Source organism: Podarcis pityusensis (assembly GCF_964106645.2).
Source record: "Podarcis pityusensis genome assembly, chromosome: 3".
Lineage (NCBI taxonomy): Eukaryota > Metazoa > Chordata > Lepidosauria > Squamata > Lacertidae > Podarcis > Podarcis pityusensis.
The window spans coordinates 50,335,031-50,354,174 of NC_138026.1; the positions used below are offsets into that span (position 1 = coordinate 50,335,031).

The window sequence follows — 19,144 nt, forward strand, 5'->3', positions numbered from 1 at the left end:
GTGTTTTCCCTAGTGCGCTTTGAAAAATGGCAATAAACGAGCCGTGTCTCTATGTGCACATATCTGAGCGTCGTTCGTGGGGCGAGGGGAAGCGGAAAGGTTTGCGTGAGATTGCTGACTCTTCAACCAACCGGTGTAGCTGTGCTTTTAAGAGGAGCCTGCCTGGTTGTGTTTGAAAATGCTGCAGAGAGTAAAAGCGGCGATTGTCTGCAGAGTGAGGCACGCCCATTGATTCCGGGGGGGGGGGTGGATGGTTTAGATGTCTTTCACTCTGCAGGACAGGAAGCCTGCATTCCCCTTCCAGCACCTGCCCTTCCAGACACGACAGAGATAAGAAAGTACATGCTTGGTGCTAGATCTGTCTCTGAAAAGAGCAGGACAGTTTCACAGCACATGCTTTGTGATGGGGGTCAGCCCTGTCATGAGGCAAAGTGAGGCAGAGACCTCAGACGACCGATGCTGGCGACAAGGCAAAGGAGTAGGCACAGAGTTGGATGTGTCATGCGGCCTATTCTGCACCCCCAAGGCTAGCCTGGTACCCTCAGTTTTGGAGTAGTGTGCGCTCCTGTTACCAATATTAAACTATCAGTCTGGTTGCCTTCTGTATTAGCTGGGAAGGTGCTAATTTGTCCTTGGCTTCAGGCAGCAAAATACCCATGACCAGCACTTTCCATTAAAAGCATTCCTGTTAAATGAGTAACAAAGAATAAACTCATAATAGTGACACCCATATCTTTTAGCATTTAACCTTATCTCTGTGCTGCTTACATTACCTAATTAACACCCATAAGTCACAATGATTAATAATAATAATAATAAATTTTTATTTATATCCCGCCCTCCCCAGCCGAAGCTGGGCTCAGGGCGGCTAACAACAATCAAAATAATCCAACATTCTAAAAACATTCATTATAAAATTAATTAAAATCAAATTGATGGCAACCATTAAGCAAAATTCTGTGCAGATTGCCAGAGGAGGGGGTCAGTCTGCGCCCTGACCAAAGGCCTGGTGGAACAGCTCTGTCTTGCAGACCCTGTGGAAAGATGTCAGGTCCCGCAGGGCCCTAGTCTCTTGTGACAGAGCATTCCACAGATTATTAACAACCGTTCAATTATTAATTTAATCAATTAATATTATTAATGAATGAGTACAATGTTTAATACCAGAAGATATGAGGGTTGTCAATATGAGATATCATTCTGTATTACAAAGCTAATGTGTAGGTAAATGTCAACCATATGCAGCCACACAGTCCTCTGACTGTCATCTTATCAGTACTAGTATCAGGAACCTTAGAGCAATGAGAAAAAATATCTGAAAGAGCAGCTATGTATGGGCTGGCTCTGAACAAGAAACCAGCAGATCCATACAGTGGTGTGAATAAGCTCTGGGACTGCTGGAGTACTGTGCACTCTTCCTTGGAACTCAGTGGGACTACATTGGAGTAAACCTACAGAGAATTAGGCCATTCATCTGTCACATCTTGTGAATGGTTCAGCCAGCGTGTAACCATGCTGCACATCACCACTCCTATGGTTAGAGCTTTTTATAGTAAGAGATAGTATTTTGAGTTATAAACACAGGATGAAATCCAATGCCCATCTGCCAGTGGAATGAACTTCTGCTTGTGTGACAAGATTCCCCTTTACTCTACTCCCCCTCCTCCTGCAGCTCACCATGCGCCCCAAAGCTTCTAAGGGTTGGGGAACCATCCAGAGCAGATCTGGGGGCATGAGGAGCCTCAGAGAGAAAAGAGGAAGGGTATGTTTTCTTGAACAACATTGGATATCACCCATGGCATATTTGTAAGATCAATTCATTCCGCCAAAATCACTGGAAAAACTTATGTTGATTGTGCTGTATTAAAACTTGTTGTGCAAAACGGCCCTTGATCACGGCTTTACGAGAAAACAGCTCAGTCACACTCCTCTCGAAGAGTTTAAACACATATTGCAGCTTTTGAGGAAGGAACATTTACTTGAAAATCTTTCATCAGAATTTTGAGAAACACTGATTCAGAAACACGTCACTCAATTATGCAATACTTACTTAGGAAACTAAAAAGACACTTTCCTGAACCCTAAGTTCTCAAGTACACACTTTGAATACAAAATTATGCTTGAAATTGCTAAATAGAAGTAAGGAAAAACAAGATAGGTTCATACAAAAACAATGGCTTCAATGATACTCCATTATAAAAAAAATAAATCTTGATACTAGGGATAAGGAGCCTCAGATCCAGCTCTCCAGGCCTCTATGTGCCTGAGAAACTCCTTTCGGCCACCCCAAGTGTGTCAACTTGAATAAAATAGGGAGAGCAGGCAATCACATGATGTGGTGCATGCATGCCCTTTGAATGACAGTGCCCATCAACTTTGGAGGGGCCTGGTCCCCTCAAATATTTTAGGAGGGGCTGAAGGGACTTTGGCCCTTAGAAGTTGGCTCCTATGGGCAAAGCAGGGCAACAACTGAATGGACTGCTGTGTCTTTTACTTGTATGAGAATGTATGCCTTACTTGTATGGACTGGCACATCTTGTAAGGAGATGTATATTTTTACCTGTCTCTTTGATTAGAGGTATTAAAGGTTAATATGGAAACCTAGCAAATACTTTGCTTTGCTTAAGGTGAATATTTCTATGGACTAATGCATATTACATGGGCATGCTTATTTTTTCCTGTCTGTTATATATCTTCCTTGTTTGTTCATTGTGGATTATAGGACTAACCAGCTAAACCCTGAAGCTCAAATATCAAGGCAGTGAAAAACTTCATTGCAGAAGAAGCATTTGGCAGGATGGTTCTTTTTTTTTTTTAGTCTGTGGTGCAGCATTAATTTATGTGGCCCACTGGGAGGAGCATGACTGACATAGGGAGCCTATAAAAACAAATTGTGCAGTGCCACAAATCCAACTCAATGGTGTAACATTGAAAAATGTCGATCACTTCTCCTACCTAGGCAGTTTCTTTCCACAAGGGCCAACACTGATGCCAAAATCTAGCATCGCCTGAGCTCTGCGAGTGCAGCTTTCTCCCGATTGAAGTGCAGAGTGTTTGAGGACATTCGCAGGGAAACCAAAATGCTTGTTTACAAAGCTATTATACTACCAACCTTACTATATGCCTGTGAAACATGGACCACTTATAAACGCTATCTCAAACTCCTCGAAAGATTCCATCAACGGTGTCTCCGAAAAATTTTACACATCACTTGGGAAGACAGGCGAACTAATATCAGTGTACTGGAAGAACCAAAGATTACCAGTGTTGAAGCAATGATTCTTCAACATCAACTTCGTTGGACTGGTCATGTTGTGCAGATGCCTGATGATCGTCTTCCAAAGCAACTACTCTATTCCAAACTTAAAAATGGAAAGCGAAATGCTGGTGGTCAACAAAAGAGGTTTAAAGACTGTCTTAAGGCAAATCTTTAAAAATGTAGTATAAACACTGACAACTGGGAAACACTGGCCTGTGAACGCTCCAGTTGGAGAACAGCCTTTTCCAAAGGTGTCATGGGCTTTGAAGACACTCGAACTCAGGACGCAAGGAAGAAACGTGCTAAGAGGATCGAACCTGGGATTTCCTTTGTGCAAGGCAGATGCTCTGCCTCTGGGGTGGGGGGAGGAAGAGTGGATTTGTTGTGTAAAAATGCCAAATCCACTTTAATTGCACAACCTAATTACTGGTATGCAACTGTATTCCACCAGCAAAACAGTGACAGTCTGGAGGCAGCCAATAATATATAAAGTCAACCAGATACGTATCTTCTACCCTCCACTCTGTAGATAGCTAGGGATGGTTGCAGTTATATTTTCAGGTAAAGGCTAGACTGATAGGCCTTTATTGGACATTCAGCAAACAGCCTTTTGTTCAGCATCTAGTAACAGGCTAGGAAATACTTGGAAATAGAGGACTAGTTTGTTTGACAGGATCACATGGCCCATAGCTCTTGGTTCTCATGTTCAGAAACACAGAGGAAAATAAGTAGCAATACTTAAACATATATGTCCTCCAGTTATTCACTGGCCCAGCTGTACGCTTCATACCATGCCATCAAGAACAAATTTGACCCGTGTTTGAAATCTGATTGTTCCCTTAACAATATTTCCCTTTATTTCTTTTTCTTTTTTGCATGGTGCTAGGATCAGACACCTGGATTGGGCATGTTTATATCAGTCTCACAGATGCACAATTAAAACCCTGTTGTTTGCAACTGAAAAGAGGTACCTGCACTACCGAGACTGTAAATTAAAGGAAATGCAGACAAGACGGCACTCATATATTCAACATGCTCTTTACTGAAAGAATCTTCAGAGCTATATTTAGCACAAACTTGTTTCGTGTGAATTCCCAGATTCTGTGATTGGAGCCATGCCCCAGGGTCGTTTCAACCCCTGAGAAAGAAAGTACAGGATGCAGTGTTTGCTCTTCGTTCAACATACAATATGCAGTTTTGTTGATACTGTGTGAGAAGACGGAAGATGTTCATCGCACACAAATGTACAGTTTTTAGCCTGCTGGATTGCAGATCAAAAGGTTAAAGAGAGGATTTATTAAGAATGAGTAGTGACAATTTAAATAAATCAGATGTTTTTGCCAAAGAGTACGCTGTGATTTTCTCCAATTATTCCTGACATTTCACCCATTCATATCGTGATGAGAGTTAATAATGCAAAGGGGGGGAGGAGAGAAAGACTCTTGTCTCCTTGTTTATTCATTGTTCTCAAGGAGCTAAGCTGTTTATAAGAGAAGTTATTTGTTATTTAAATCACTTTTACTGAAGTTGTTTATTTCCTTGTTCGAGTTTCTAAAAATATTGCTTCTAACAATTGCAGTGCCTTTTTGAGATGTCTGCTGTTCAATTCATAGCGATGTGCATTGGAATTCTTTGTTAAATGAGCCCAGGTGCTGATGCATTTAACAATATAGAGCGAGCTGAACCCATAAAAGCTCCTAAAAGGACAGCGAAAAGGAAAATTGATTCTAAAAATTCATAAAGAAGTGATTTGGTATCATTATTAAATTACAAATACAAAGCACAACATTTTTAACACTTTGTGTGTCTGACAGGGCACAATCCTGCTGCTTTAAAAGAAGATATTTATTTTTTAATGTGTTCAGTCTGACAAAATAAAGTACTTCTTCGCACAGCGCATCATTAAGCTATGGAATTTGCTCCCACAAGAGGCAATGATGGCCACCAACTTGGATGACTTTACATTAAGATTATACAAATGCATGGAGGTAAACACTATTGGTGGCTACTAGCCATGATGGCAAGTTGCTGGGAATCACCAGGGTGCATCAGCACACATTCTGTCTCTGAAAGTGGAGGTGGAACACAGCCATCATGGCCAGTAGCCACCAATAGCCTGTACCTCCATGTGTTTGTATAATCCTCTTTTAAAGCCATCCAAGTGTGCTGATGTACTCAGATCCTTCTTTCAGGCTTCCCATAGGCACTTGGTTGGCTTCTTACATCTGATGAATTGGATACTACCCCATGAAAGATTATGCTACAGTCAATCTGTTATTTTTTTATAATGCCACAAACTTCTTTGTAGTTTTCTCTTAACTGAGTGAGTGTCTGTCATGGACTGGCTGGATGCAGAGGAGTAGCTGGAGGCACCAGCAGGGGAACCCCAAGGGAAGATGGTTCAAAGCCAGGGGACTGGCGTTGGGATGACAATGAGTGGTCAGGGGGGGAAAGAGGAAGAAGAACAGGAGCAAGAGGTGTTGGAAGCTGAAGAGGGTTTAGGGAGCAGGAAGACTCTGGCAGAGAACAGTCCAAAATTAGAGACAGAAGAGGAGGCTGGAGAGGAGGAGAGGCCAAATGACAGAAATGAGTCAGGCTGGTGAGGAAGCCAGCGTGTCTCTCATTCCTGCTGCGATTAGCTCCCTTCCCTCCTGATCTCCCAGAACCAAAAGAGGTATGAAGAGGGCAGAGCAGAGAGTCTCAGATTGCTTTGGAAGGACCCTGGGGAAAGAGGAGACTTAAGGAAGTGTGGGAAGGTGGGGACCTTCAGGCCCCACAACTGCTTCAAAGGGGCAAGATCTACATGGACGAGTTGCTGTGATCACTAGGCATGGCCCTCTGAGTCAACTGTGTTTTCTTGAGTAAAGAGTTTGCCATGTAATTCATTGCCAACCAGCTCCCAACTTCTGTTCCTGACACAGTGGCTCAACATTCCACCATGACATAATGCACACTAGTGAGTATGCAAGCATCCTATTATGCACTGGAATGGTGGTCAACAGTGCCATGTCTCCAGAATGGGAAGATTCATGGAACAGCAGGGCAGTTGTAGAGGATAGAGCTGCTAATCTAGCTCTAACTGATGGATCTGTGTTAGTACATTCTCAACTGCAAGCTCTTCCCACACTGCATCAAAAGAAGGGGGAGGGGAGCTGAAACGATTAAGTGTTTCACAGGTTGATCAATGTAAGTAGCAATGTTATGACTGAGCATCTCTTTCCTCAACTGTTCATCAGTTCCTTTTGTTGGTGTAGTTACAACTATATTTCTAAGTTCACATCCACACCCTAACCACATACAAAAAATTTCCACAAAGAATCCTGGGAACTGTAGTTTGTTAAGAGTGCTGAAAATTGTAGCTCTGTAAGAGGTCTGCTAACAAGTTGTAGCACCTTTAAAAAACCAAAGTCTCCAGGATTCTTTGCCAGGAGGGGAGAAGCCATGAGAAGTGGTATAAGAGTGCCTTAAATGTGTGGTGTGGCTGTGCGACGCAGCAAGCATTTGCTGAGATCTAAGGCACTGGTTAGCTCTTGTAGCGGTGTGAGGGGTACACCCAAATCAAATAAGGAAAGTATGATAGCAGTGTTGTCATTCCAATGCATTTATTGGCATTAAGTCCAATAATATGGCAGGTAGTGATGTAAGAATTACTTTTTTAAAAAAAGAGGTATTAATGCTGTTTATACGTTAGACAACTTTATGTCAATTGGTGTAAGATAGGGAAACTGTTCGCTATCTAGGGCAAGGCCTGCTTTATGGTCAGCCTCCTCTTGATTGTTTTTCCTGCAGCATAACTTCTTTTCCTGCCTCAGCATAAAAGATGAACTTGTTTTGCTTATGTGATGAAAGAGTAAACGCACAGGATCGGGAAGCACGTCATCTTGAGTAACTTCCCATCTAAAGGGGTTTTGAGTTGCCTGGTGTCAATTATTAAGCTATTGCAGCGAGACTAGTGCAAGGTACAGTCTTTTACACGGGATCATAAGGGCATGCACGACGTGTAGCTAAATAATACACGTTGTCTCCTCAGCCTGCAGTCCCGGTGGTGCACGTTTATTCACCCCAGCGATCTCCCAGTTCTGGGTCGGCATCTGAGGGGATTTAAAACAACATTTCCCGGCATGCCGTTGTATCCGGCTGCTTTCCATCGGCGCGAGGGGAGCGGCGCGTTGCATTCTGGAGCGTGTAGTCTGTGTCGGGAACGCCGCCCCAAGGTGAAGGTGACTGGAACCGGCCTGACTCGTGGTTGTCTGCGTCCGTTTCTTCTCAATAAAGTTTTCCTTCATAAGGAAACGGGTAGGCGGGGGGCCTCGGCAAGATGGCGGCGCCCGTGTCGCCCTTGGTTACTGGGCGCTGCTTTCTAAGGGCTGCCGCTCGACACGCTGCTCTCCTGCTAACCGGGTGGGCTGAAGCCGGCGCCCCGCGGAAAGGTTAGTGCCGCTTAGATCTGGGACGGCGCGGTCCTCGCCGCGGAGGGCTGAGCTCCCACTGCCCAGAGTTACGCCTGTCAAACGGCGGCTGCTCCTCTGCTTCACCGCCGGGTCGTGACTGGGCCAAAGCCCCAGGCGCCTCTGGCCAGGAGCCCCTTCGGTGCGCTCCTTCTCCTCCCTCGACTTCCTCAGGAGCAAATGTATTGGAGATGTTCTGCGGGCTTCCCTTTACCTCCAACTTTACACAAACCACACTACCTTAAATATGGGGCCTTTTGGAACAGTGGCTTTTATTCTCTGTGGCATTTAAGGATACTCAGATAAGAAGTGTTTTTGACTGTGATGTTTCAGAATATTTGTCCACCATGAAGGGATTTTCTGTTGCCTTTTTCTTAAGTTTGAAGAATTCAAAATGTCAGTGCTTCCCTGCGACATTGTACACACTGTTTTATCATTACGATTAGTGGGTTTTTTTTGTTTTTAAAAAATGAGGTGCTGGTACTTTGTACTAGTGAGTACTGTCACAAAAAAACTCTGATTATTATTATACTATATTTTTATTCTGCCAAGCCTTTGCAGCTGTTTAAATGGATGAACCAGTCATTTTAATTTTTTTTAATGGTGTTTTATGTTTTCTTGTTCACTGCCCTGATATTTTATCTTATGGTGGTTTAGAAATATTTCCATAAATGATGTGCCTAAAATCTACTAGATGCTGCACACAAGCTTTCAGTCCAGAATGTGTTTTATTCAAGCATAGTGAATTTACTGTGTAATGTAAACTTAAAACATTTTATGCATCCAGTGAAATGCACTGAAGTCCATTAAAGCTTATGTTGGCCTTCCTCAATCTCCTGTTTTCCAACTGTTTTGGACTTCATCTCCTTTTAGCCCTAGGCTAATTGGCCCTAGGCTAATTGTCATAGAATACTATATGTGAACTAATAAAAATTTCAGACTTGAGCAATGAAACAAAAGGCAGAGCAAGAAGAATGGATAATTACAGATTTGACTTTTGTCTATGCTGGCCAGTTCCAACAAGGACAGGGCTCCTACACTTTTTTATATTTGTGGTGAAGAGGAAATTTCAGCAGGCTGTGTAAGTGCATCTCATTATCCTACTTCCGTCCCAACACCAGATAACAAAACATCCTATCATATCCTACACATTCTGTATATATAAAGTGGTACCTCGGGTTAAGAACTTATTTCGTTTTGGAGGTCCATTCTTAACCTGAAGCTGTTCTTAATCTGAGGTACCACTTTAGCTAATGGGGCCATGTGATTTCTGTTCTCATCCTGAAGCAAAGTTCTTAACCCGAGGTACTATTTCTGGGTTAGCGGAGGCTGTAACCTGAAGCGTCTGTATAAGACATACTCCAAAGAAAGTGTGTGTAGGACTGCAGCATGAGGAGCCTAATAGGCACATCCTAGACTAAAAGGCACAGTAAATAAATAAGAGTCTGATATGGCTATGTGTATATTTGAACAGATAAGAATGTCTCTGAATCTTCAAGCTTTTCCATTGACAATAAAATAATTCATTATTTACCTCCCCCACTTTTCTTTTTTACAGCTTACACAGTTCAGGCAGCTGAGAAAGCTGCCAGTGGCACTCGAGCAGATGCTAATTCCAAAGCCTTGTTAATTTGCAATGGACCTTTAGAACATTATGAGTTTCTGATCAAAGCCGAGGAGCTGAGGAACGATGAGCAACAACGAAAAGTTGTACAATGCCTGCAGAAGCTACATGAAAGCCTTAAAGGCTATAGTATCAGTCCAAAGCACATCTTATCAAAGGTGAGATTCTGTCACTAGGCATTACTGTAGAGTCTTTAATGTTCAACTTAGGTTTTTTTCCTTACTTCTGATTGCAACAATTGTGTAGACGGTAACATTTAATATTTCTTATTTACACATGAGAAACGGGCTAAGAAAAGACACCTAGGACCACCCTGTGAGGCAGAGCTGGGACTTCGGGCCTCATCTCACAGTTACAAAAATAGTAATGACTATTGCACTACATTCTTTGTCTAGATGAGAAACTTGTTAAAAGTTGATTTTTCCACAAAATGATTTTTAGCAAATTTAGAATACCAGTTTACATACTTGTTGAAAAGGGTTCTGATCCAAAATCCTATGGTGCACATATGGAGCCCAGGTATGACAGTATTTCCCCTTTGATTTTGTTAGCTGCGGAGCTCTGCAAGTTCAATGGAAAAATGAAGCCTAAAACCATCATGGAAGGCCTTTCTTATGTGGGAGCTCTATGTGCTCTATATCTGAATTCCTCTGATCACTGATATTTTGCAAAACCTTACCTGTATTCCCCTACTCATTTTTTTCCATGCTTTGTGAATCCCATTTTCTTTGTTGATGGTGAACTATCCCATGTCCACTTGATTGTGCAGGCTGCCACAATGGCAACCTGCTTTGGTTTTAATCATGCAAAAGTGCAGTTGGTTGACTTTACCTAATCTATAAGTCCAGGCTGATCGCCGAAGAATTGATGCTTTTGAATTATGGTGCTGGAGGAGACTCTTGAGAGTCCCATGGACTGCAAGAAGATCAAACGTATCCATTCTTAAGGAAATCAGCCCTGAGTGCTCACTGGAAGGACAGATCCGTGAAGCTGAGGCTCCAATACTTTGGCCACCTCATGAGAAGAGAAGACTCCCTGGAAATGAAAAGACCCTGATGTTGGGAAAGATGGAGGGCACAAGGAGAAGGGGACGACAGAGGACGAGATGGTTGGACAGTGTTCTCGAAGCTACAAACATGAGTCTGACCAAACTGCGGGAGGCAGTGGAAGACAGGGGTGCCTGGCGTGCTCTGGTCCATGGGGTCACGAAGAGTCGGACACAACTAAACGACTAAACAACAACAAAGTACTAGTGGCAAGAGCTGATGGAGAGGGCAGATCAACAGTATGTTTCTTGAGTTGAAACCAGTATTGTAATTATGATCAGATCTGTAGGGGTAGCCACCATGGTACCTTCCAGATGTTGTTGGACTACAGCTCCCATCAGTCTTTGCCATCATGACCGGTGATCCGGGAAGATGGAGTTGGAGCCCATCACCATGTTAGCCACCTCTGGTCCAATATGTCACTTAATAACTGATGAAGTTGTTCTGACTTGGTTATGGATTAGTTGTGAAATCCCTACCTATTCATATTGAAGGGGGAGGCCCCACCCATGTACATGCCTTGTAAAGTTTTGTTCACAGTTAAACACATATTGTTTAAATGCCCACAATTCTCAAGTGTGTGGCAGGGCTTTCTCTATTCCAAACTTAATCTCAGTTCTCAGAAACAATGTTTGGCCTACAAGCTTTATTCAGGTTTCTGAGCTCTGTTTCTCCTGCAATAAAGTAAGATTAGCATGAGGTGCAATATAATATAGCTGCCACTGTTCCATGAACTTCAGTACATCTGCCTATGTGCTTCCAAAATCATGATGAAAGTCATTTCCTCCACTTCCCAGTGAACAGATTCACCATTAGAATTGCTCATTATTGCTGTCGGAAGGCAATACCTTGGTCCCACAAAGAACTTTTTGCCAGAACACAATTGTCAGAGTTGTAAACAGAAATGAATGATAAAATTTGATTATTTTATTGCACTATACTTGATCCCATCATCATCATATATTATTTATACCCCACCCATTTGGTTGGGTTTCCCCAGCCACTCTGGGCGGCTTCCAACAAAATGTTAAAATATAGTAGTCCATCAAACATTAAAAGCTTCCTTAAACATAGCCTTTGATAGTTCTGCCTAAATCTTTGGATCATTGCTGCTAGACTTTCAGCACTAGGCTACAGAGAGGAAAATGTCAGTAGTCCCTTGTATTGTCATGTATTGGGAATTAACTAAGAAGACCCTTGGAAGAGTGAATATGAAAAGGGTAGGAAATATGTAGGGATACTGGACAAAGTGGATGAGATGAGTTGGGTAGAACATAGTGGTAGGCAGTTGAGTCTAAGGTTGTAATGAGCAACCTTGCACTCCTAGACCAATGGTCCATATAGACCACCACCAACAGTGGTGTTTAAAAAGTGTCACCCTGGTTGCCCATATGCTACCAGGCCAACTTGAATGTTCTTGTATTAATTTACTAGGCCCTTAACAACTTGGTTCCAGGCTGCCGCAAGGACCACCTAATCACTCATATCCCTGCTTAATCACGGAGGACTTGAGGGAAGTCCCTGTCAGCCGTCCCCGTGGCTCAGATGCACGGCTCGTATCTACCAGAAGCCATGTATTCAGTATTGTGGACCCAATTTTGTGGAACTCTCTTTCAGTTGAGGTCAGGACAGGCCACCTCCCAGTTGAGCTTCTGGCACCTACTCAATACTCTTTTATTCTAGCAGACATTTTATTTCAGCAGTCTGATTTTATACCTTTTCTGTGTTGTGTTTCTTGTCCACCCTATAGAGACCATTGTAGTTAAGCAATATATGTAGTTAAGCAATATAGAACTTTTAAAAAGAAAAAGTAACTAGCTAAAGCAACAGTCTAACACTATTACTTTGTATTTACTTCTTTATTTTTTTAAGAAAAACTGTTGTAATGCAAGATATAATTCTCCCCTCAAAAAAACCCTTATGTTAGGAATTGGCCATTAGATGAAACATCCCCTCCACAGTTACATACAACCTTTCCCCACAGCTTCAGTCATGAGCGATGCTATGAGGATTACCTCTTAATACTGAACTGATATTTTCAGCACATGTTGTTCTGTTACCCTAAGATTTCTGCTTAGCACAAGTATTGACTCCCCTCTCAGCATGCATGCAATTAAGATTTTCTTTCTCCTCCATCCACTCTCTGCAGTGTGTATCACTGTTGTTCAGTCTTCTGGCTTGGAGACTTTTTTAGAGTACTTTTTTTGTTGGCGCTGCTTACAAGTTTGCCATCTTGAATAACTTTGTGTCACCTATAAACTAGTCCACCTCACTGCTCAACTTTAATTCCAGATCGCTTATAAATACTCTTCTTGCAAAAAAAAAGAGGAGCTGTTGGATTTGGAGTGTTAACAATGTAAAATGTAATCTCCACAATTTTCTACTCTGTTCTTAACTATTCTAATGCAGATCACCATTTCTGTTTCCTTATTTCTTTGTTCTTTCCTTGTTCAGTGTTTGAATATTAAGTAATTTTGAATAATTAAGTATATTGAATAATAGTAAGCAAGCATTTTGAAAACAAGTCCTTAAAAAACAGACAGGCTAGAAAAACAACCCTAATTTTGTCTTCTTCTATTTTCGCAGCACAATTTACTACAGTAGTTGCAGCTAACTATTACTGAAACAGTTTCAGAACATCTGAAACCTTGTTGCAAATGTCCACCGAATTAACATTTTGGGGCACAGTTTAATTTGGCTCTAAATTAAATCTTCAAGTGGTTTAGTTGTAATAGTTAGCTTGTGTGGCTTGCTGAATATACTGATTTTTAAAAGGCAAAGAAACTTGACAAACTGATGAGGAAAATACTTATCTGTAATGCAGTTTTTATTTGAAACACAGTCTAGAAATTGCTCAGCTCCATGTGAGATCAAAAAATTTGAACTTTAATTTGTTTCAGCTCAAGTGTTACATTAAAAACATTGTAAAAGCAATAACTAAATTAGTACATTTGTGAAATATGATGGTGAATATCTATGCAATCACATAAACTGATGAGACCTGTCTCACTACCAGTTTTTTCTCTTTAGAATAACATGCATATGTAAAAATAATTCTCTCCAGTTGCTTAGCAAATGATGTAGTGGGTTGAAAATCTAAAGACAAATATTTCAGAATGCTTGATTGTTTTTATATAAGTGATAGAGATCCAAAGAGCTACTTGAGGTGAGATCAAAGGCTTTTACTAATGGTTCTATACGTTTTCTTTGTACAGCAAACTCCCCAGTTTCAAAAGTTGTTTTCCATGCAAATTCTGTTCAAGAAATGTTATTTTAAAGCCTCACTGGGCACAATAAACCAGTTAGATAACTCTTTGGATGCTAGCTTATTTATCTTTAATTTTTGAATAGATCTGCCTGACTGACCACTATTAGTACTTCTAAGAATACCAGGGTATATAATGTTACATTAGATAGACTATATACGTATAGTTGATGCATTTAAAACATCCTGCCATCCTGTTCCAAAATTTGGTTGCTTCTTCCAAAGCCATAAAAATGGGAATTGCATATAATGCTGGCCAGAAATATCACCATTACTGAATCTCTCCATCTTAGGAAATATAGATGGAACCTTGATCAATTTAGTGGTTGCTATATCCCTCACCTTATTTCATACATATACATCCATTTGGCACATATGGGGTCAGATGAAGAAGTGCAATTCACATGCAGATGCCTGCTTCTATGCACTGATATCTCCTATGTGATCAAAACCCTGTATCCATTATTGTTTTTAAAAAAACAGATAACCCATGTAATTCTCATGGTTGCAAATAGCCACACTGATGTAATTGTGTATTTGATTTCTACACACACACACACACACACACACACGTTAGCGGAAAAGATAGACAAGTATAAATTTACATTTAAAACATCTGCATTTTTCTAATAGCATTTTTTTTTTACAGGCTAACAGGCTATGGACATTTGCCATAGTTTTATTTTGTGGAGTTTTGTTGTTGTGTGTGTTGAAGTGGTTCTTGTTGCTGCAGATATATACTAGTTTGCAATTTTTATTTATAAATGCTTTGAAATGTGGTTATTGGTATGTGTTTAATAAAATACTAGCTGCAGGGACTAAAGCTAAAGTGCAGTTTGATCGCTATGAGTCAACTAGCCAATAAAATATTTTGATAATCAGAAACATCTGCAACATTTTGAGTTGCAGACACAATAGTGCTAGACACTGGTGACCATTTATGAGGTTTCTGTTTTGAGGGGAATTTTTAGATCACCATCCTCACCACTATTACTTCAGAAAGGCTAATTGTATGACAATTGTACTCCCAGGTACAGATCTAAGCAACCATAAGAAAATACCAGCGTCATAAAACTAAAAATAAATTCAGATTAGTTGAAGTCCTTTTTCTGAAGACTTGTCTTGGACAGAAAATTAGTATACATCTAACATTTCCCAAGTAACATTGACACAAACTGTAAGACAAAGCTGTAAAGATCTGGGTACAGGAAGTCCTCAGAAATGCAAGTTGGGTGAGTTAGGAAGTAAGGTTCACATGTTTATTGAAATAACTGTTTTAATTTAAAGGGTTAATTCCTTTCCCAGTTGAACATAATGGGAACTTTAACATTTTAAAAACAAACAAGCCCAAACATTATTTTCCGGGATATTATTAGGTGTATATGTTATCATCCAACCTTATATATCCTTTCCCCTAAAATCCTTGCAGCATGCCTGAGAAGAGGTATATTGGGCTTACTGGATGATGATGCCCAAAGTCATCTATTTAATCTGGACTCTGCCCAAACCCAACAGTCAATTCATTGCATTGTGCTTGCTCTTAATTGATAGGACACCATCTGCTATCAAAGTTTGTTTTTTCATATATTTTCATTGTAAGTCAAAACTAAGCCAGACTCAACTTACTGCAAATGACAGAGTACCTGATAAATATGTGTTGTACATTGTGTCTGTTTCATTATTTAACTTTTATCAGAGCAAAATAAAGTATAATGAATAATTTTCTTTATTTTCAGTTGTTTACAAGACATAAACCCCCAAAAGGCCTTTATGTCTATGGAGATGTTGGTAAGTTTATCAGAAGTATATCCGAATGTTTTCCCGTATAATATTTGCATATGTTTTCAAATAATACCTAGTCATTGGAAAATGTTAATTCTGTTGATGGTAATGGGACTAAATAGATCAAAGTATTTTTGCCTTGAGCTGCTAAAATGTGTATTTCTTTATCCTTAAGTGCAAGACAGATATATCTATTGGCAAACATCGAAGAAGAAACAGTTAAACCCATATTAATTTGGTTCCTTTTGCAATGCATTAAATTTAAGGTTTAGCTATTGGTTCAAACAACTTCCAGATTCAGTTGCAGTGTACCTCTGAAGGCTTGGTACTGGGTTGCATACAATGTAGTCAGCCAGCTGACCTGATGCCCTGCTTATGTGGGCTTCCCAGAAGCATCTGTCTGGCCATGATTGGAAACAGGATGCTTGGTAGATGGACCCTTGGTCTGATTAAACAAGGCTGCATTTGTAGTTGATACATAAAAATTGAAAATAAGAAGAGAGGCATCACATTTATTCATAATGTGTGCTGCTGAAAGTATTTCAAATGGAAGCAATAATTACAGTTGCTGGTTCTGATATTATATTTAGTTCAGATTCTGATAATACAAGCAATTCCATCCACATAAGCTGAAGTCTTGTTTCCCAAAGATAATGATTTTGTACTGTTCAGATCACGATTATGATTTCATTAGCTCGATGCTAATGAACAGTCATTACTGTAATCAGTACATAGTGTTTTAAATTAACAACCTGTTGGGTATGTGTGTTTTTATTTGAAGGCACAGGAAAGACAATGGTGATGGACATATTTTATTCTCATATAGAAGTAGAAAGAAAAAAGAGAGTCCATTTTCATGGCTTCATGTTAGATGTGCACAAAAGTAAGTTTAAATCTCTTTGATGCAGTACAGTATGGTATGGATATGTCCCATGTTCATAACACTGTCTGCCTCTTAATGTCTTGTCATCCTCCTCCTGAATCCTTTTGCTGTGACAAAAGGGAGAGCTATTATCTGAAAATAGAGAAGGGATTTTTATAGGTTGTTTCTGGGGGACCTCTGATCTTTCACTTTGAATAAAGTTATCCCAAAATACTCCTTTTCCTTAGAGATTGCTGTGGGAAAATTACTGCAAGACTTGCGTATGTAGACTTCACTTTTTCTGTGACATCAGCAGGCAGTAGACCAGTTGTGTTACATCATATTTATTTGCATGATTACAGACTTCTGGTTTTAACTAAAAAGCAGATCCTGTCTTCTGCATTCCTGTTACATTCATATTCAGTGATAGAAATATACATGAAAATGAGTAAAAACTGTTTTAGTAAAAAAAAGGGGGGGAGGAGGAAGAGTGAGAAACAGATACATAGTTTCTGTTTCTCACTCAAGTAAACGTTATGGATTTGAGATGTTTGGACATCAAATTAGGAATATAGGAAAAGGCCATAAAATTAGAGTGAGTGATTTCCTTCTGCAACCAACCACGGACATCTTCCTATTCATATATAAGGTAGACTAAAATACCTCGTTGCTGATTACACATTGCTGTGATGTCCTACATTCTACAGATATTATTATTCCAGTGCTCGTTGTCCCACAGAAATGTTAAAAGTATCAATAGATAGATAAATCATTCTGTCCCTAGGTCTGTGCTTGAGGAGGTGTTCCCACAACCATAATAAGATGATAGTTCATCTCTCTAGTAATTTGTTGTCTGCAAGTTTAGTAATGCTTTGTGTAATAGGTGGCATGTTAAGTGGGATAAGAAGTTTGATTTCTCCACAGTGCACCTTCTTCAGGACCTGTAGTTGAAGTATTTAGTTATTTTGAGTCAAAACATGAAATATGGGTTCATTGTACTTTGGCACGCAGACCTCTTCTACCTCCCATCCTACTAATGTTTAGTCCTTAATGTTCCCGGACTTTATGTGAGGTTTCTTCACAGTTTCTTTATATCCTTTCCCGCTTCTCTGTTTACTTACACTTTCTCTATTCACTTACCTATTCACACTAAGCTGTGGTTTGCCTTAATATTACATGTGAGCCAACTCACTATAGTTGCACAGACTTTCATATTTCTGTGACTGACTCAGCTAACTGAAACCATTTCCTGAGATGTAGTTTTCAACAATCAAGGCTACATTCCTGCCTCCAAGCCCACACCATTTTGTAAACCTATGAAGCTTTATTTTATTACTGTTTTCCAGTACTTTGTGGTTACCTCACTCCCCTCAATGGTATAACTTCCACACAGAAGTGCTCTTTTTCTTTTTGTGATTTGGTAATTCAAATTCTCATCCAGGGTCTAGAAAAAAGCAATACTGAATAAAAATAAAATAAACCTCCAAAAAGTTGACTAGACAACTTTTAAAATGTATTTTTAAATTCACTTTTGACTTAATTGTCATATCGCTGGTTTTACTAATGGATAAGCATGATGCTATATTTAGGCTTACTTAGACCATCTCTTATTAGTTTTTGCTTATTGTCTGTGCACTGTCTTCTCTTCAGGAATACATCGCCTTAAACAGAACCTGCCAAAACGGAAACCTGGATTAATGGCTAAATCATATGACCCAATAGCCCCAGTAGCTGCTGAAATAAGTGAGGAGGCTTGTCTCTTATGCTTTGATGAATTTCAGGTAATAATACATTAGACCAGAAGTACATTAATTTCCTTTCTGGGAAATAAGTTTAAACTGGCAAAACATTTTTCAGCTTAGCCATTTGAAGACTTTGCTGATACGAACTAGCCTAATTGCATGGTATCCTGGTTGTTCCACTAAGATATTTTGCTGGCTTTATATATCATGTGCTATTGGAAGCGTACTGTAGAACATTTTCCCCTTCCAACTTCTACCAGAACCTGTAGCTGTGGGCTGCCCTGTTCTAGATCTAAAATTGTACTGTAGATGTTCACATGGCCTAAAGCCACAGCTTTAAGTAGATGTATAGGTGATAGACTCGTCCTCTTTGTCCATTATGTGCATGTAGAAGGCAAGTTGCAGTGAATTCACTTTTTCTTTAGCATGTGGAGAACTAGCTTTTTTTTTTACCACAGCTGATTCACCTTCTAACTGCTCCCATCAAATATGATATATCTGTATTATACTGTTTATCAGCACCTTTAACTGTAACACAGTGGCTGTGATACTTTAGCCAGCCACACTTTTATAAGTAAAAGTTACAAGATATTATTTATTTATTATAAACTATAAGTGTAAAATAAGGTAAACACTGTAAGTCAGTTGTTAACTGTTTCCTTAAGACTTGTATTTGCTTTAATAAGGTTACAGTATCTTTAATTGACATTTACAAAGGTTTACCTAAGGCTGGCTGGTAAAGTGTAATTCCTAACCTTATTTCCTTTGAAATACCAGTACCTGGTAGTGACTGGGGAAGAGGGACTAAGGTGGTTGCATACAGTAGTGGCAAGTGCATTTTGTAGAGCCTTTGTTAAACCTTCCCACACACCAATTCTTCCTTAAAAATGCACCCCAGCACCCGTGACAGACAGTACACCAGCCTAGGTTCAATTCTGTTGGCTCTGCCAGATTATGTGCTTTATGTCATACACTTGTTTAAATGTAAATATGTGTTTAATTTTAAAAAAATACCGTATTTAACTGTTGCAGAGCTCTGACCCAGAGCTCCCATTGTCTGGTGCAGAAAACTGTGTCCTGCTTGCTGTCTTCTCCACCAGGGAGCACTTAATGGAT

At 40.0% G+C, this 19,144-nt stretch overlaps 1 protein-coding gene and 1 long non-coding RNA gene across 2 annotated transcripts in view; both read left to right on the forward strand.

Annotated features, from left to right (window-relative positions):
* Positions 1 to 312: 312 nt before the first annotated feature.
* LOC308473383 lies at positions 313 to 4,606 on the forward strand. Its single transcript, XR_013984066.1, has 2 exons — positions 313 to 478; positions 4,146 to 4,606. It is a non-coding gene; the product is annotated as an uncharacterized lncRNA (long non-coding RNA).
* A 2,874-nt stretch (positions 4,607 to 7,480) lies between these two features.
* The window catches only part of AFG1L (AFG1 like ATPase), a 61,138-nt gene continuing 49,474 nt past the window's right edge, over positions 7,481 to 19,144 (forward strand). Inside the window, exons 1-5 of the mRNA XM_080998827.1 lie at positions 7,481 to 7,689; positions 9,266 to 9,489; positions 15,379 to 15,430; positions 16,206 to 16,307; positions 17,937 to 18,067. Coding sequence (XP_080854953.1) covers positions 7,578 to 7,689; positions 9,266 to 9,489; positions 15,379 to 15,430; positions 16,206 to 16,307; positions 17,937 to 18,067 — 621 coding nt within the window. The 5' untranslated portion in view covers positions 7,481 to 7,577. The remainder of the gene's footprint in view (positions 7,690 to 9,265; positions 9,490 to 15,378; positions 15,431 to 16,205; positions 16,308 to 17,936; positions 18,068 to 19,144) is intronic.